At 54.2% G+C, this 20,000-nt stretch overlaps 1 protein-coding gene across 2 annotated transcripts in view; it reads right to left on the reverse strand.

Annotated features, from left to right (window-relative positions):
- Window positions 1–8,495, reverse strand: part of epha10 (EPH receptor A10) — an 80,167-nt gene extending 71,672 nt beyond the window's left edge. For both annotated transcript variants that reach the window (XM_086178182.1, XM_086178183.1), the window contains exon 1: window positions 8,344–8,495. In XM_086178182.1, coding sequence (XP_086034308.1) covers window positions 8,344–8,422 — 79 coding nt within the window. In that variant the 5' untranslated portion in view covers window positions 8,423–8,495. The remainder of the gene's footprint in view (window positions 1–8,343) is intronic.
- Between the last annotated feature and the right edge of the window lie 11,505 nt (window positions 8,496–20,000).

A 20,000-nucleotide genomic window follows, 5' to 3' on the forward strand; every position in this document is an offset into this window, starting at 1 on the left:
CTTCTTTGGTTTGTTTGTCTGCGTTTCCTCCCTGTCGCTGTGGAAACGCTAACGGATGCCTCGTTAGCGACGCGTTGGACATGGACCTGAGGTCACATGACCATCCTGAGAGAGGAGGTGGGGCCACTGTGGCCGATGTGCGCACGCCTTTGCAGGTTTTAACCACTCATTTTCCCCGTTATCGACTCCCTCCGACCCCCCTCCGGGGTCAAAGGTCGAAGGCCGGTTGTCTTGCCCCCCCCCCCTTCAGGCCGCCAGGTATCGAACGCCGCCTCACCCGCCGCGGCGCCGAGAGGTCGCGCCGGGGCCCTCGGCCAATGGGGTGAGGGGTCCCGTCGATACGCAGGAACCAACCAGGGCACCTGGAGGTCGAGGTCAAGGTCAAATATGCACGTCTTGTTTTCCTGCTGCCGGGCTTCTGCTCGTTTTCTGCCCCTGCTTTACAAACGGCGGATGATTTATCGGCTCCGGGGTCGCCGGTGCAGAAACGACAAACACGGAGTCGAAGCCCGAGGGTCGCAGCGCCTCGGAACCCCGGTCCTCCTCAGAGGTTCGATCATCAGCGCTCAGGGTCGCAGGAGCCGGAACCAAACCCAGCTTTGACGGGTCCATCGCAGGAGCTCGTGGACAAATAAACCACCGTTAGCACGTCTGCACAGCAAACCTCCTGCATGTGTTGGACTGTGGGAGAACCCGAGGAACCCCGAAGAACCCCATGCAGACCCGACACAGGAGGTCCCCCCCCCCCCCCCATGGGAATCCAACCAGGCACCTTTTAGCTGCTAGGCTAAAGCGCTAGCCGCCGCGCCACCCAGCTCCCAAACTATTTATAAATACAAATTTTTAAAAGGCCGACTTGAAAGAAAGTAAGGGTGAATAATAAAAGGGCAGGCTGATGTAAAATAAGAGAACGGCGGAGGGTTGGAGGGATGGAGGGATGGAGGAGGCCGCGTCTCCGGATTTGAATTTGGAAGCGTCTCCGGCAGAGCCCCGCAAACATGGACGGGGAGCAAACGCCGGGCAATTTCCCCGCGACGCCAAACACAAAGCCTGATTGAGGGCGAATTAAAATGCAAATGCAACACTTCCATTTTTCCTGATTTCACCTGCGAGATAAGCAAAGGACCTCTGTTCCTTTCATAAAGTGCACAGCCCGGTGTGTGTGTGTGTGTGTGTGTGTGTGTGTGTGTTTACACACAAAATGTGCATATTTGTTTGTCAAGTTTGAAATGAGAGGAGACAGCAGGGAGAGTGGAGGTGAGGTTGTATAAACAGATTAGATTGGGTATTGTCCTCTCCCAGCTGCATTTCAATCGCCTCCTCCCCTCGCGCCCTCGTCCCCTGCAGCCTCGGACCGGCCGACGGACGGACGGACGGACGGACGGCGTCCTCGGGACCCGACGCCCGGCGAGGCGGGACTGAACGGGCGTCACTGAGCCTCCGACGTGCCGGTGCAGGATCAAGACGACCGACGCTTCCCAGGACACAAACTGGTGGACGCCTGTCCACTGGGGAGGTCACGCAATGACAAGGCTGCAGGGAGCAGCACATGGTGCCTTGCTCAAGGGCACGGCAGCCGCATGCAGGGCTGACACACACACACACACACACACACACACACACACACACACACACACACACACACACACACACACACACACACACACAGCTTGTAAACATGCATCAATGTAGAGGTCACAGACTGACAAGGCTAAGCAGGGAGCGTGTTGGGCGGTTGATGCCTTGCTCAAGGGCAAGTTGGCAGCATTTGGAAGTGAACTCTCAACTACTGAAACACACACACACACACACACACACACACACACACACACACACACACACACACAGAAGTTGTAAATGTGCATCAATGGAGAGGTAGTTATTGGCAGGAGGGAACAGAGAGGAGGTCTGATGCCTTGCTCAAGGGCACACTGGCAGGGGCTCAGGCAGTGAACTGACACCTCCTGACACACACACACACACACACACACACACACACACACACACACAGCTGGCTGATGTTCCTGCACCGAAAACATCAGCATCTCACTAATTTACATTCTGATGTAAATGTCCGCCTCTGGATTCAGACGCTTCCGCTGATTTAACAGCAGCCTCCTTCAAATGACCTTCCGGCAAAGTCCATTACTCTGCCCCGTCTAAACACCGGACACACACACACACACACACACACACACACACACACACACACACACACACACACACACACAGGGCCTCAATGACGCAGGTAATTTACCATTAACTCAAAACCACTCAGTCCCTGAAATACTGCCAGGTTCAATTGTGAGGGTGAGTTAGACGGAACGAGCAGGAAGAAGAAGAGGAGGACATTTTATTTTACAACTTTCTGGGCAAAGACCTCCCTTTCCATATCAGCCACTGAGGAGGCATCTAACACACACACACACACACACACACACACACACACACACACACACACACACACACACACACACACACACACACACACACACACACACACAAACCTGCTAAGCACACACACGGAAAATGTATTACATGCGCGGAGGGAAACCAATTACATGACATAAACCAATTCTTGCAGAAAACAGCTCTGTGCGCGCGCGCGCACACACACACACACACACACACACACACACACACACACACACACACACACACACACACACACACACACACACACACACACACACACACAGTTGTGATCCGCCCGCCGGACCGAGGTGAGATATTGAAAAATCACATAACGAAGTCAAAGTTTAAGCCACGGCAGCAAAGAGGCGCTTCTAATTATTTATTTCATTGTTATTTTATTTTTGTCTTCTTCAAGACGTGTCTATCTCCTGGAAGGAACGAGGTTCCATCAGGAACTCACAGGAAGTCCAACGCACGGCTTCTCCTCGACCCCGGACACCTTAGCAATGGATTAAAGAGGAACCCACTCTATTACCATGTTATTACAGCGCCGTTACAAGGTTATTACAGTTCTTGCAACGTGTGTGTCCATGGAGAGCAAAGCCATGCAGGAGCTGCTGGGCTGCAGTGAAGGTGTGAAGGTGTGAAGGTGTGAAGGTGTGGTCCTCCTCCTCTCGCTTTCCTTGTTTAATGAGGATAAATCCGACGGACGGGGACGAGGTTCCCCTGCAGACTTCGGACCGACGTGTCGTGAGGGTCAAGGTGGCTCAGGGTTCTGCATCTGCAGAACATCCCCGGACCAAAAGGTCACCATTTGACCTTTCGCTGCCACGTGCACAAGCACGTGCATGAGCGTCTCACAGGGAAGGCTGTCTTCCCCACCGCCAGCCTCCGTCACAGACGGTCTTCTCCACAGGGGGACGTCCACGGATTTGCGTCCCCCAGAATGGACGTGATCTCCTGCCTATCTTCTGCCTATCTTCTCTCCAGCTTGCAGGCTGGAGGCCGAGGTGGCAGTGGAGGATTTTATGTATTTATTCATCACCGGGGAAGACGGACATTAAAAGGTCAGGCAATTTTCCAGGTCAGCGACCAAAGTCCACACGGGGAGAGGGTGGGGGGGTGAAGAAGAGGATGAAGAAGAGGAGGACAGGAGTGTGTAGACGAGGAGATAAAGAGGGAGGGGGTGAAGATGGCAAGCTGCTTAATGTGATATTGGCAGTCTGACACACATCATTGCACACACACTTCACCTGTGTGTGTGTTTGTGTGTGTGTGCGCATCTGTCGGCACGCGGGCGGCGGTTAATGAGTCTGAAAGGTCAAACGCCTCTCAGGAAGATAAATGGCGGCAAGCGTCGTGACGAGTGGCGGACGGACGCCACGCAAGGACGCCGTGAAAACGCCGGCTCGCCAAAGACGGCTCTTCTGATTGGCCGGAGCCGGACGCCGTCGGCCTACCCAGGAACGCGCCGGAGATCCGCACCCGGCCGTCGGATCGTGAGACGATCAGCCGAGGAGGAGCCAATCCCGGCCGTGCCCGGGCCGGGGGGCGGGGCTTAACCCAGACGGGTCAGCTGTCAATCATCTGATGAGTCTTCAAGGAACCAGCGGGTTGAGGGAGGAACTCAGGAAGGAGAACATGGAACCAGGAGAACATGCAGACTCCGTGGAGAGCAAAGCCAAGCGTGGGACCAGAGAAGACCCAGGGAGGAATCAGGGAGGAACCAGGAGAACCATGTCACCTCCAGCTCCGCAGGCTAACAGATGCAGTGCGACGCTCCTCACAGATCATTCATCTCCATGGGCAGGAGAAGCGGAGGAGGACCCGGGCAGGAGAACATGGAGATGCTGATTCCTGAGCAAGCAGACGGGCGAAGGTGGATCTCCTCTGGGACGGAGACACGGGTCAATTGTTCTGCACCATCAGGCAAACATGGAGATCCATGTCAGCCCGTGACATTTCCTTGCAGCCTGAGAAGGTCTGCTCCTGGATGTTCTCCCCCAGGAGATGAAATCCCAGCCAGTGGAGAGTCAGAAGAGCGCAGAGCAGGTGCGACACGCCGGCCGTGGAGCGCCGGCTCCTCGTGTGCAGAGCCAGGAGACGAACATATGTCAGCCTGTCCTCACGCACACGCATGTGTGTGTGTGTGTGTGTGTGTGTGTGTGTGTGTGTGTGTTCTCCTGGCGTGTCCTCGTCTCAGACGAGGCGCCGCACGACCGGCGGACACAGAAAGCACATTAAGAAGTCACATGACCGGATGGTGGCATCTGACAGACGCACAAGACCAGGGAGAAGATGAGGAGGAAGGAGACCATGAAGATGAGGAGGAAGGAGACCATGAAGATGAGGGTGAAGGCGATGATGAAGATGAGGGTGATGGTGACGAAGATGAGGGCGAAGGCAATGAAGATGAGGATGAAGGAGACCATGAAGATGAAGATGAAGGTGAAGGTGACAATGAAGATGAGGGTGAAGGGCGACAATAATGGAGAGGGTGATGGTGACGATGAAGATGAGGGCGAAGGCAATGATGAAGATGAGCATGAAGGAGACCATGAAGGTGAAGATGAAGGTGACCGTGAAGATGAGGGTGAAGGTGATGTGGAGGAAGGACAGCTTGTGGTGCTTAAGTGCAGCCCGCGTGGAACCCGGAGCAGAAGATGTTCAGGTGTCCTCGGCCGGGCAGCGAGGCAGACCTTCGTCTTGCGACAGTTACTAGAAGAAGAGCATCTCGCACGCTGGAGAACAACGGATGGTCGTGTTCCAGAAGAACGGAGGAGAGGCGGGGTAACCACATGGAGATCAGCACAACCTGGTTTGGAGCCGACGGCGTCCTGACGCCGGAGCTCCGTCACCCAATCAGAACGCTGCGCTCCGAGGACGCAGGGCTCCTTGCCGTCCCTGGAGTGGATGGAGGAACGTGGAAGCATCTCCAAGTCTCCACCCAGAGGGTGGACACCTCTCTTTGATCGAGAACATGCTTAGAACCTTTCTTTCAGACAAAGCTTACAGTTAGCGTTAGCGTAGCGGCCATAGGCTAACCCTGCTGAACCACCGCTTCCTGCGTCCTCGCGCTCGACACCGAGCAGGAGCTGCAGCGAGGTGAAGATCACGTCCATCCGAGTCATCGAACGTTGTGACTCAGAAGGTGCGGATCTCCGGCCGAGGATGACGAGCGGCCGTAGACGTCGGCGTTTGCGAGCGAAATGGCGTCCGGCGGCTCCACGCTAACGCGCTAAAGGCTTCCACAGAGCACGCAGCAGCTCTGGAAGCGCTAAGCAATAAGCCCCGCCTCCTCCTCCTCCTCCCGCCCGGGGGAGTTCCAGCGGCTCAGATCGAAGGGAGAACCAGAACCGAGTGCGGAACGGAGAACAAATATTACTTAGATCTAATTAAGAGCGGCTGCGGCGCTCTCAGGGCTATTCATCAAATAGAGCGCGGGGGGGGCGGCGGGGGGGGGGGGGGGGGCTAGCGGCGCCACCGCGCTAAAGTACAGATGGTTGGGTGGAGGAGGGTGGAGGCTCCAAGTGCTGCTTGTCTCCGTAAATTTATTTTCATGTTCTTCATGCTAAAGCCTGAATAAGTGGGCGAGTTCTGTGTTTTGTCCTCCTCCTCCTCCTCCTCCTCCTCCTCCTCCTCCTCCACCTCCTCCACCTTCTTCCACCTCCTTCTTCTCCATCATCCCCTGGAAAACAAGGGAACGGCGAGCCGACCAACTGTTGTCAGTTCAATTCCCAACATGCCCGCCCACGTCGAGCCGCACATTAATGCGGTCGGTGTTTACTCTCCATGCAAAACAGCCCAGGCTGAGATTTCTGCCAGGAGCAACACACACACACACACACACACACACACACACACACACACACACACACAGAAATGTGACATTTATCAACTTCAGACACCCCAGGACTGAAAAGCCTGCCAGCCAGCGCTCCTCTAATCCATTACTGTCCCGCCGCAAAAAGGCAGCCATGATTTGCGTGTCAGGAGACACGGGAGGAGCAGGAGGAGGAGGAGGTCCTCCTGCCACGTCCACCAGGGTTTGTGTTCTTTGTGCAGGCGACCTTTGGGTGACCTTAAGACGAGGAGCCCCCGAGACCTTCACGCCTCGGCTTCAACCGCCGCCATCCGACGACCCCGTCCAGCTCACGTTACTGTAGTAACGAACAAGGCACCAAGGAAATGGGTCTCCAGTTCGGATGGAGAGGAGCTTCTCACCTCGGAGGGTGAGGAGATATGGGGGGGGCGTCTCACACACACACACACACACACACACAAAAGAAAAACAAAAATAGCATCATGGTGCCACCACAGACACAGCCACAAATCAATTTGGCCTTTCATAGGGGAGGAGGTCGTGGACGGACACACACACACACACACACACACACACACACACACACACACACACACACACACACACACACACCAAAAATATCGTCATGGTGCCACCACGGACATTGCCACAAATCAATTTTACCTTTCATAGGGGAAGAAGTCGTGGTCACACACACACACACACACACACACACACACACACACACACACACACACACACAGGTGTGTTTGCAGGGCATCACAGCACCCAAATATGTTCGTTTTGAAGCAGCTTCTCCCGAGAACCCGGAAGGGCCTGGTGGTTATATGACGACATTTTTTCAACGCCGCCTCCAGGAGGTGACCTTTGACCCCTTCGAGGCCTTCCAGCTCCACGGGCGAGCATGAAGAAGAACCGGGCTCGCCGCCCCTTCCGCCCCATCGCAACGGGAGAAGCCGGCGGGTTGGGTCGCTCCGCCGCCCTCTCCTCCCCCGCCTGCTGCAGGACGGCGGCGGGCGGAGCCGGGCGGGGGAGTAAATGAAACGGCGATGAGATGCCAAGGTGTGTTAGCGGTGAAGAGCGGGAATGAGAAGGGAGGCCTGATGTGAAGGTGCAGAGGTGGAGGAGGACGCTGGGACGCACCAGGAGGAGGAAGAGGAGGAGGAGGAGGAGGAGGAGGAGCTCCAGGAGCTCCATTAAGTGCCGTGGCAACACCAGGCTACGCCTGACAGGAGCTCCTGGCTTGTATTAACACCGGCCCAGTTACCTCAAGATGTGGGAGGCATGTTCACTGTGTGTGAGTGTGTGCGTGTGTGTGCGTGTGTGTGTGTGTTTGTGTGCGTGCGTGCGTGCGTGCGAGCGAGCGAGCGTGCGTGCGTGTGCGAATGCGTGTGTCTGCGTGCAAGGAGCAGAAGTAGAAGGAGTATGACATTCAGGGAAAGAACAAAAGACAAGTGGACCAGCCAGGAAGCAGATCCCTCTGCACTGCCTGGGGACTACCTGGACTAGCAGTACTAGCTGTACTAGTAGAACTAGCAGTATTACTAGTACTAGTACTAGTACTGATGAAGTAGGTTTAAAAAGGTTTGCTGAAATCACGCGCACGCGCACTCTTTTGTCTTCGCTCGCGTTCCAGCACGCGCCCCCTCACCCATCGCAGCCGGGTCCGCGCGCGCGCGTGCGTGTGTGTATGTGTGTATGTGTGTGTGTGTGTGTGTGTGTGTGTGATCCTCGCGCAGGAGCAAAAGTCTTGCGTGCGCGGACGTTTTTCCGCACGCGCGGCGTACGCGAACCGCGGACACGGACACGGACACATGCGTGCTTGCTGGGTTGCGTGCGCACGCGGAAAGCCGCTCCGGAGCTCGAGTCCGGGTCCACTTCCGGCGCCCAACTCTTGGAAGTGCGCGAGGACGCCGGAAGTCCGGCGGTGTCTCGCGGCGTCCTCGTCCGGTCGGGGGCGGAAACCAGTTGCGCGCGCGTGCCCCCGCTCGATCGGCGGCTCGTTGCCCGCGGACCGATGACTTTCCCCGCTCGTCACGTCGCGCACGTTGTTCGCGCACCACAGGACGCCGCCGGTGCGTGCACGCGCGGCCGGTGTCACGTACCTTCCTCTGCGCCGCAGTCCTCCGGGCGGCTCAGGGCGACTATCCAGAGCGCCGCGGCGAGCGTCCTGCGGAGGTCCATGGCTGCGGGGCTGTGCGGGGCCGCGCGGGGCTTGTGCTCATCGCTCGACGCTCCGCGGCTGACACGCACTCCCGCGCCGGACCGGACCGGATGCGTCGCGCCGCCGCCGCGCCGGTTATTTGAAGGCTCGCGGGGAGGGGGCGGGGCCTCCGAGCGATGATCGGCAGCGAGCGCGTCCAATGGGAGGCGGGCGCGGCCGGGAGGTTGGACCAATCCGGGAAGGGCACCGATCCGCTCGGAAGGCGGCCGCGCCGCGGACCCACGGGACCCACGGGGACCCACGCCGGTTCCACTCAGGTCTGTCTTTCCTCACAAACAGGAAAGAAAGAAAGAAAGAAAAACCGTAAATGATTAAATGAGGCCGTTTGCTTCAATGAAACTACATTATTTATCGACTGAACTACAAATGCTAATCAGAAGTTAAGCTAACTTGTGTTCCGTGTTTGGGGGGCAAAATGTGCTCTTTTCTTTACCAAGGAAGACAGAAGATTAATTATTTAAGAACCGAGGCCATTTAAGTAAATGAAACTCCATTTATCGACTGAACTACAAATGCTAATCTGAAGTCAAGCGAACTTGAGATCCACATTCAGTGTTTATACTTAAAAAGAAGAAGGGAAGTTAAAAGAAGGACTCAATTGAAAACTGAGGCTGTATTATTTGATGAAACTATTTACTGAACTACAAATGCTAATCAGAGGTTAAGCTAACTTGTGTTCCACGTTTTGGGGGCTCGTGTGCTCTTTTCTTAAATAAATAAAGAAAAACGCATTAAAGAACTGAGGTTATTTCATTTCATGAAATTACATTCACTGTTTATACTCAGAAAGAAAGAAAAAACAAAGACGCAATTGAAAACTGAGACCGTTTGATTAAATGAAAATACATTTACTGACTGGATTACAAATGCTAATGGCAAGTTAAGCTAACTTGTGATCCACATTCAGTGTTTATACTTAGAAAGGTAGAAAGGAAGTTAAAAGGAAGACTGAGGCTGTATTGCTAACTTGTGTTCCATGTTTTGGGGCCTCATGTGCTCTTTTCTTTTCGAGGTAAGACAGAAATGAATAAAGGAAAAACACATTTAAGAACTGAGGCCATTTCATTTAATGAAACTGCATTTATTGACTGAACTACAAATTCTAATCAGAAGTCAAGCTATCTTGTGTTCCATGTTAGCCGTTCATACTTTACATCAAAATAAATAAAAGGAAGCAAAAAGAAATAAAAAAAGAATGAATTGAAACCTGAAGCTGTATTATCTAATGAAACTATAGTTATTTGTTTAACGACAAATGCTAATCTGAAGTTAAGCTAACTTGTGTTGCATGGGGGGGTACATGCTCATGTCTTTACTTAGAAAGAAAGAGAGAAAGAAAAAGACTCAGTTGGAAAACTGAGGCAATTACCGGGACATTAAATGTAACAAAAATGATTTCCTAAACTACAAATGCTAATTTGAAGTTAAGCTAACTTTTGCTCCATGTGCAGACTAAAGTCATGTGCTCATTTCTTCCTCCAGAAAGAAGAAAAAGAAAGAGAGACTTAATAACAAACTGATGCTGTTTCATTAAATAAAACTACAAATATCTATCAAACTACAAATGCTAACCTCAGAGCTAAGCTAATTCATGTTCCATGTTCATCATTCATAGTATCTCATTAATCGTCACCCCTCATACAACGGTATGTTTCGGAATTTTAAAGGAACTCAATTGGTTGTTCTGAGGAGGGGGCGGAGCTTCCGGCGGCGTGCGTTTGTGAGGATTTTCCCGCCACGACTTCCTGCCCTTTTTTTCTGGATTTGTTTACATCTTCTGAAGCGAGGAGCGACCAAGTTATCACAGACGTGTAAAACGCTGTTTCAAGGGTTTGCATCATTTCACCAGGGCTACTCCCCCCCCCCCCACCCCACCCCACCACACACACACCTCCACCCTCCCTCGCCGCCGCCGCCGCCGCCGCCGCCGCCATCACAGCCCCCCGTGCACGGCTACACCCTGAATTGATCGCAGACTCGGTTTAGCTTGGAGAGCAATAACAGTTAAACGCTGATTGACAAAGCAGATAGCAGTTTTCTGTTGTTGTGCAGGGGGAGGAGGGTCGGAGCTCCGATCGATGAAGCCCACCCTCCTCCTCCTCCTCCTCTTCTCCTCCACCCATCCTTCTTTTTTGATTCACGGAGCTGATGGTGGAGAGATAGTTGAAGATTCAGATGGCCACTCCTCCACCACCCGAAAATAATGATAGCAATCATCACGATCGTCACCCTTTCTCCGTGATGGGATGAGGAGGAGGAGCGGGAACCGTCGGTTTCATCATGAGCTTCTTTTAATTACAGTCTGTTAAATACGCCGGCGTTCTTCTGCAAGTGAGCACCACACACACACACACACACACACACACATACACCACACACACCACACACCCAGACGACAGCGAGCCCACTCCACCGCCATCATTTCCTTGTTTATCGCCCAGAGATGTTTGTTGTCCGTGTGGCTCCTGGTGGCCCTCAGAGCAGAGGCTGGACCTCACAGAACTGGACTTCATGGACTCGCTGGGGAACCGAGGCACTCGCTGCCGGGACGTTACGGGTGTTTGTACACAGGACTCGGGAATTTGGGTCTTGGATACTTTGATGTCTTTTTCTATCAGTAATTGTGTATTGGAATACTGGGATATTTGATTGTTTGGGTGTTTGGATATTTGAATACTTGGGATACTTGACTATTTGGGAAATTACATATTTGGATTCTTGGATATTTGTGTATTTGGGCACTTGAATATCTCTGTATTATTTTGCATACATGTACTTAGATATTTGAGTACTTGGATATCTGTGTATCCACATACTTGGATATTTGGGTATTTGCCAACAGTACTCGGATACTTGGGTGTCAGGACACTGATATTTGTGCATTTGGAAACTTGGGTATTTCTGTCTTTGGCAACTTAGATATTTGAGTATTAGTATATTTGGATACTTGCATGTTGGATGGGGGAATAGCAGGATACTGAGGTGGGTAGATACATGGATGCTAGGAGTGTCAGGGTTGGACTGGCAGCAGGTGTGCGCTTGAAAGGCCGGTCCCGGTCCTGGTCCCAGTCCTGGTCCCGGTCCTGGTCCCTGGCAGTCGGTCTTAAAAGCCAGAGCTTCGAGCCTCGCCGGTTGCCGGGTCATTCGCCAATTTCCCTCGGCCCTCCCCATTGGCTCCTTCCCCCGGTGGTGGAAACCCGTGCATCCTTCCTCCCTTGTTGGTGTATGCTAGCGCCTTCCAACTAGCCACCTAGCCACCTAGCCCCCTAGCCCCCTAGCCACCCGGGGCTTCCTGCGCGGGTGCTTGCTAGTGAGGTGTCTGAAATGCAGCAAAAGATCAGAGTCAACAAACTTGTCACCTACCTTTGGTTTGGGATCACAGAGTCAAACTAGGAACAAACTCAGATTGCTGGATTCAAAGTTGGGCCCGGTTTAATTGAGGGCAATTTGTTGCGGGCGCTTCCTCGGCTTGGAGGATAAACACCGTCCAAACCATCTCGTCGGTGTTCTCAGTAACAGACCAGGCGAGCAGAAACAGATGTCCAAAGACGGGGCGATGTAACCTGATATAACACTGATCAGCAGACATTTCCGTCGCTCTCCAGGCTCTCCATGCCGTGGGACCTGTTTGATGCCGTGCTTTCTAAAGAAAATTCCTCATCGTCTTCTACATCATCACTTTTCGGTAAAGTACCCTAGCGCCTTCCGCCCGGTCGCCCGCCACCGTGGCCGAGGTGTTCCTGCCCAGGTTTCCTTCTTCGTCAACGTACGTCATCAGGATACCGGGACGTGAAACTCTTGGACACTGGGATGTTGGGCGATGGGAGTACTTGGATGTTCGCTTATTTGGGTATTTGGGCGCTTTGGTGTTTGGATCCTGGGATATTTCTGTATTTAGATCATTTGATAGATGTCTTTAAGGATACTTGGATACTTTTGGACGTTTGTATCTTTTCTTACAGTAATTGGATATTTGGGAGTTTGTGTATTTGGATACTTGGTATTCAGGCATTTGGGTATTTGTGCTTTTGGATACTTGGATTTCTTTGCCCGTTAGATACCAGGATGAATCAGTACTTGTGTATTTGGATATCTGGGTATGTGAGTATTTGGATAAGTGGATATTTGGGTATTAAGATACTTGAATATTTGAGTATTTCTGTTTTTAGACACTTGGAAGGCAGTGTATTTGGATACTCAGATACTATTTTTGGTATTTTTGTATTTGGCTACTCAGAAACTTGTGTATCTGTGGATTTAGATACTCAGATACTTGTCCATTTGTGTTTTTTGTTACTCAGATGCTGGGTTAGGGTTCAGTTTGAGGTTAGATGTGGATACTTGTGGAGTTATGTTTATAAATACTCAAGCACTTGTGTATTTAAATACTTAGATATTTGAATATTGAAATACATGCATACTCATGTGGTTGTGTTTGGAAATCCTCAGATACTCAAATGTTATATTGACTTGGACACTCGCGTACCGTGTATTTGAGTACTTGGATACTCGTGTATTTGAATACTTGGACACTGGTGTACTTGGATACCGGAGTACTCCTGGCAGGCTGGGCTCCTCAGCTGCTCCTCAAACTTTAATCACTCCTTAATGAAAGGGCTCATTTTCCCCTCAAGCTGCAGAAACACAGCGGCTGTGTAATATCCGCTATAAGTACACACACACACTCTCTCACTCACACACACACACACACACACACACATACAAATTATGTGCAATCAGCCTGACTGACCTCCAGCAGGGGGTGACTGGTCCGAGATCCTGGTGCTGATGAACACCATCATCTGCTCTCGGCTGTGTCGTTACTCGGCCAGATCTGTTGATACTCACAGGAGGTACTTGAAGTACTCAGTAGTTGAAGTACTCAGTATTTGAAGTACTCAGTAGTTGAAGTACTCAGTACACATCGGCTCAGGTGTAGATGCAGTATTTATGCAAGTGCCTCCGTTCTGCAGGTTCATTATGCGGCAATTTCATGCTGATGTCCTTTACTGCCCCCCGGCACACACACACACACACACATACACACACACACACACACACACACACACACACACACACACACACACACACGAGGGAGGTGTTTGTTTTAAACAACAAACTAGATGGAAAAAATAGTTTGTTCCCCGTTTTTCTGATGGCGGTGAGGAGGTCACGGCTGCTTGGGTTCTTCTCTCGGGGTTCAGTCCAGGTTCTCCTGCCTGGTTCTCTGCAGGTTCTCCTGCCTGGTTCTCTGCAGGTTCTCCTGCTTGGGTTCTCTCTGGGTTCTGCGTCTTCCACCAACCATCCAAAAACAATCAGCGGGTCCATTGAAGACGAAACTGTTCACGGTTGAGAGGCTGAATTGTTGGATGATTGACAGCTAGACCCGTCCAGGTTAAGCCCCGCCTCCTCTCCAGGCTCAGCTGTGATTGGCTGCTTTCCGAACACAGTGAAGGACCAGAAAACAACGTGTCTTCCTGAGAGGAGAGGAGAGGATCTCAGGAGAAGGTGCTGATGGGTCTTTGAAGGAGTCGTACTCATGTTCTTTAGATGCACACACACACAAACACACACATTCACTCACACACACACACACACACACACACTCACACACACACACAGACGCAGCTGTTCCTCCTTCACCTCCTCCTGGATGAGAGGCCGGCGGTTCATCATGGAATGAGATTAGAAGATGTAAAGCTTCTCTTGCAGCGTCTCCCTGCTTCACCAGCAGGATTTATTAGCATCTTCTGGTTATTAGCATCTTCTTCTTCTGCAAACCAGATAACGAGCGTGATGGCAGTTTACCGGCAGGCCGCCGGGGCGACTCCCCGTCCCGAGGTCTGGTCTCCTCCGCGACGAGAAGATAAAGCGGTTACAGGGCCCACGGGGAGGAGGGCTGTGATTGGCTAATGAGTAATTACGCCGCCGTTACTTCTGGGAACGAGAGTTTGTGATGTCGTCACGGCCTTCGGTCCCGTCAGGACGCCGCGCTACGATAAATCCGGAAAACCTTCGTCTGCCGAAGCGCCGCCCGCCGTCCTCCCTCGTCCTCGGAGGTGCGAGCCGGAGGCTTCCAGAAGGCCGGCGCATCCTTTCATTAATGCAGATGACGCGCTCACGTCGACTTCAACCGACCGCGATCTTCAGGACGAGCGCCTCTGGATCCGAGGCCGGTGGCTCTTCTCGTGGTCGGAGATGAGCTCCTGCCCAAGTGGAGGAGCTGAGCAAAGCTCTCCAGTTACATTTGCACCTTCTCCTCCGTCGGAAGCTCTGAGTGACCGCCGGAGGAAGGAGGTGTTCAAATTAGGCGTCCGGTTGGTCCGTCCAGGAGGCCCTGGGAGAAGAGCTGCTCACCTTCACATCCAGAGCCGCCGGACCAGGAGGCTCCATCTGGTCAGGCAACTCCTGGAGAGACGTCCCAGCGAGAAGAGGCCGGAGCTGGAGCTCCACCGGCGGGAAGCGGCGGGCCGAGCGGGAGGTGTCGGCCTCCCTGGAAGAGGTGGAAGATGGACGGATGGAGTTTGGAGGGTTTTCCGCTCAGCCGTCCGCTCTGAGGAACGAACAAACAGAGCCGTGGATCTTCACGCCACCTTCACATCGTCGTCTACGAACGGGACCCAAAGCCCTGCAACCTGGAGCGCCGGCCTCCCGTGCACCTGACCAGGAGGCAGGATGGAAGGCAGAGCGGTGCAGGTGGAGGTGCAGGTGGAGGTGCAGGTGCAGGTGCAGGTGCAGGTGGAGGTGCGGGTGGGGGTGGAGGTGGAGGTGCAGGTGGAGGTGGAGCTGGAGCTGGAGCTGGAGGTGCAGGTGCAGGTGCAGGTGGAGGTGCAGGTGGAGGTGGAGGTGGAGGTGCAGGTGCAGGTGGAGGTGCAGGTGGAGCTGGAGCTGGAGGTGCAGGTGCAGGTGCAGGTGGAGGTGGAGGTGGAGGTGCAGGTGGAGGCAGGGCCTGGGCCGGCTGCTGCAGATCCATGTGGCAGTTTGCAGATAAGGTTAATGTCTAGGTAATCAGGAATAAACGTGCCGATCTCGCCGCCCGCTCCCGGACACGACGTCCGCCCGGCGGTCTGATTTCTCCGCCGCTGCACGCCGGCGGCGAGGCGACCCGCCCGGCGGGCTTTGAATCCCGTACGGCGGGGCCCGTTGTTCCGGCCGCCGCCCCGGTATTTTTAAATATCAGCGCAGATAGTAGCTTCCCCTATCGTGACTTCAGATAAAGTTCAATTACGCGGTTAACACAAGCCGGCTCGGGGAGCCGTGTGTGTGTCGGCCCCTCGGGCGCGTCGATCCTTTCATATTCAAATGCGTGTGTGCGCGCGTGCGTGCGCGCGAGCGTGCGCGAGTGCGTGTCCGGGGCGGGTTTATCGGACCGGTAAATACACAGAGCGGGCGATGGGAGATTAGGGAACGCCACTGTTTCCAATCTTCGGTTCCGACTTCAGACGGACCCGGAAAATGGAACAACCGCGGCTGCTCCTCCGCATTTGATTTTCTTCCTCCCGTCATTTTCCGCCGCCCTCTTCATCCTCTCCTCCTCGTACTTAGACCCCTTTCATCCGGCCACATGCATTTCCTCGGCTTCCGGGTCGTTTTTTTTTCCCGCTCCCTCTCTGATCTTCTGACATTTCTGTGGCGGCGACTTTGAAAAACAAAAGTTTATCTCTCCCGCCGGGAAGCAAACCGGCGCGGGTCGGTAGATTATAAAGCTAATGGAGTAACAACCAGAGGAGAGCGGGAACAAAGATATGCGTCAATGGAGGAATAACTCCGACGCTTTCTGTTATTACTGTAAACAAACCGACGGGCCTTGAAAGAGCAGGAAATCAAAAGCGGGAAATTCCTGACAGAGCGGCGAGGACGGGGCGGCACCTTCCGGAAAATCTCTTTGCTCCTGAACATCTGGACTCGCCTCTTTCCCGTCCTTCTCGCCGCGGCGAAGCGAACGTGAGCGCCGACGGAATGGGAGAGGAGAAACATTCATCAGCGGCAAATTGCACCGCAGCTGCGTGCATGTGTGTGTGTGAGTATGTGTGTGTGTGTGTGTGTGTGTGTGTGTGCGCCTTCTCAACAGGCTCTGCAACCGCAGCAGGCTGGCTTAAGTGGGAAACATCAAACTGACTTGCAGGTCCTGGACGCTGCAGAGGTTGGTGGTTCAATCCCCGGCTGGTCCTGGACCAACGTGGTCCAGCCGGTCCTGCTGGTCCTGCTGGTCCGGTTCAAGGGCAAGTGGTCCGTCCTCGTATCGCCGTTCAACCGGCGTGCAGCAGCAGCAGCAGCAGGAATGGATGCGGGCTGGAATCCCACGACCTCACGTGGAAACTTGGCGGCGACCTCTTGACCTCGACCCCGTCCCCCCTCTTCGTGGTCCGGAACGTTCCCGTCCTCATGGCGTCCGCCTGGCGCTCTGGAGACACGGAAGCCCGACGAAGCGTCCGCCGCTGCCGATGTAAGACCCGTCGCCATAGAGACGGGCGGGAAGCCCGCTCCTCGTCTCCGGCGCCGCTCGCAGTCTGTGATCACCCGGCCTTCTATATCAGCCATATATGAAGAATGAAGGGTTGAATGTAAAGGAGGGGAAAGAAATATTGATTTCACCGGAGAGACTTTGCAAATGCCGCCCGTTGATTTGTTTCGGGAGGCAGATTGGCCTCCTTCGCTCTCCACCTCCTCCTCCGGGGAGCGAGTGACCACAGCAATAAAGAGAGGCGGCGGCGGCGGCGAGCAGAAAACCGTTCCACCGGCAGGGTGGAGTGGTTTCCATCACCTCTGTTTACGGCTGGTTATGGCCTGATGGGGACGCAGAATTGGGCGGAGATTAAGACGGACCGGCAGGAGGGAAGCCGGAGCCGGGAGGCGAAATCCAGGGGGGGTAAAAGAAACGGCGCCCGCACACACACACACACCTCGCTTGACCCCATGACCCCTTGACCCCATGACCCCGAAGGCCCCATGGAACCGAAGGCCCGGCTGCCACGCGTTCCAGATTCTGGCTGCATAATGACCGCAGAGAGCGCCATTCTGGCGGGTCCTGATGGGTCCTGATAGGTTCTGACGGGCACTGACAGGTCCTGATGGGTCCTGTTGGGTCCTGACGGGTCCTGACGGGTCCTGACGGGTTCTGACGGGTCCTGATAGGTTCTGACGGGCACTGACAGGTCCTGATGGGTCCTGACGGGCCCTGGTGGGTCCTGACAGGTCCTGGTGGGTCCTGGTGGGTCCTGACAGGTCCTGACGGGTCCTGACGGGTCCTGGTGGGTCCTGATGGGTCCTGACAGGCTCTGACAGGTCCTGACGGGTCCTGACGGGTCCTGGTGGGTCCTGACGGGTCCTGACGGGTCCTGACGGGTCCTGGTGGGTCCTGACGGGTCCTGGTGGGTCCTGGTGGGTCCTGGTGGGTCCTGACGCTGGACGAGCGTTGGCCGCACCTCCAGTTTTGGAGTCACGTCGCCTCCTCTGCGCTGACGTTTCCCCGCGGCTCCAGAACAAGCGCCGGCTTTATTTACAAGTACAATATTTAAAGGTGTCAACGCTCTTCGTCGCCTCCTCCTCCTCTTCGTCGCCTCCTCCTCCTCTTCGTCGGCCCGCCATGACGGCGCCCCATCTGACCGGCACAATGCAAATTTGCATCCTTGATTGCCGTCGCTGCCGGCAAACAGAAGGGCGGCGCCGGCCGGGCCGGGCCGACGGTGACTGATGGTCAAACGGCGAGGCAGGTGAGCGGGTCGGGAGGCGCCAGGCTAAAGACATGCTAATGGCGGCAGGAATATTCATGCGCTCCTATTGGTGTCTTCCTCCCCGGGATTCCTCCAGGCGCGTGAATTAAAAAAGAAAAAATGAAATAAAAAACATCTCCCTCCAACTTCGCCTGAACTTTCCTTCCCCTCTGCTGGCATTAAATATGTAACGCTGCAGGATTTTTGTTGTGCAGTCAGAGATAAATCACCTCTCCCTTCTTCTCCTCCTCAGATCTCCAATTTCTGCAAATACTTGGTTTTTAAAGAAAAGGGGTCCTTTCGGCAAGTCGAAGAAGCCGAGAATGATACTTTTCATCCTGGTTTCCACCTCCGACATTTGGACTTGGCGCATCCGTCGTCGCCCGACTCCAGGAGAAACATCTCAACCCGGCTTTCATGGCCACCGCAGGTCCTGATGACCTCCAGACTGGAGCGTTCCAGTCGCTTCCTCCCTGGCCTTCCCTTGAGTGACCTCCAAAAATGACGATATATGCCAAACTCCCCTCCGGAGACCACATGGCCCCCGTCCTCCGTCAGCCCCGCTGGCTCCCTGCCCGAGACGCCACGCAGGACGACTCCTCCTCCTGGCCTCCAAAGCCTCTGATGACCTCGCTCCCTCCTACCTGGGTGACCTTCTGCGCCGCCGTTCCCCTCTCACGTCTCCAACCTGCCAACTCCAACCTCCACTGTGGAGAAGGACGCAGTGAAGAGCAGCGGGTTCCCCCACTCCTACCACCTTGGTGAGGTTACCGGGTGCTAAGCTAACGTAGCGAACGACTGGCGGGGGACCCGTCCCGTAGAACAGTAGGGGGATCCCACCCCTACCACCTTAGCTAGGTCACCGGGAGCTAAGCTAACATAGCGAATGATTAGTGGGGCACCCTCCTTGGCACCTTGTCACCTTGGTGAGGTCACCGGGAGCTAACAAAGCTAACGTCTAGCAGGGAGCCTGTCCGAATGACCAGCAGGAGGTTCCAGCTCTTGCCACCTTGGTGAGGTCACTAGGTGCTAAGCTAACATAGTGAACAACTAGTGGGGCACTATACCTGGCACCTTGTCACCTTGGTGAGGTCACTGGGTGCTAAGCTAACAAAGCTAACGTCTAGCAGAGAGCCTGTCTGAATGACCAGCAGGAGGTTCTCGCTCTTGCCCCGCTGGTGAGGTCACTGGGTGCTAAGCTAACGTAGTGAACGACTAGCGGGGCGCCCTCCTTGCCACCCTGGTGAGGTCACTGGGTGCTAAGCTAACGTAGTGAACGACTAGCGGGGCGCCCTCCTTGCCACCCTGGTGAGGTGACTGGGTGCTAAGCTAACGTAGCCAACGACTGGCGGCGGCAGGAAGGTGAGGAGAAACAGCGCAGGAAATGGGAAGTCTGCTTCCTCTGGGTGCCCCGAGAAAACTCCATCTCCTCCCGCTCTCCTGAGAGCTACACAAATATCCTTCAAGTATCTCCTTCTCATGGTTTAAAAAGGAATTGAGATGTTTTCCATGCCGTCGATCCAGGAAGGGGAGATGGGAGGGTTATTGATCACGGACTCGGGATATTGGTGCCGCTGTCAATCACGTCTGCAGACCGGCCTCCTGAGCGCTCGGCGCCGGGAAAGCAGAAGCTCACGTACAGATCTGCTGCCTTCAACGGCGGGGGAAGCCGACTTTCTCCAAGGGGGAAGCAGGGGGAAGCAGGGGGAAGCAGGGGGAAGCAGGGTGATTATGATGGAAACCGATCATTAGCTCCCCAAACACAGATCACGCGGCTGCAGAAGAAAAAGAGTCTAAATCCCGTCTCTGGTTGTAACAATGCGCT

The sequence above is a fragment of the Fistularia commersonii genome, chromosome 30, assembly GCF_037954325.1.
Source record: "Fistularia commersonii isolate RoL2024-O1a breed Wild chromosome 30, RoL_Fcom_v1.0, whole genome shotgun sequence".
In the NCBI taxonomy this organism is placed as follows: Eukaryota; Metazoa; Chordata; class Actinopteri; order Syngnathiformes; family Fistulariidae; genus Fistularia; species Fistularia commersonii.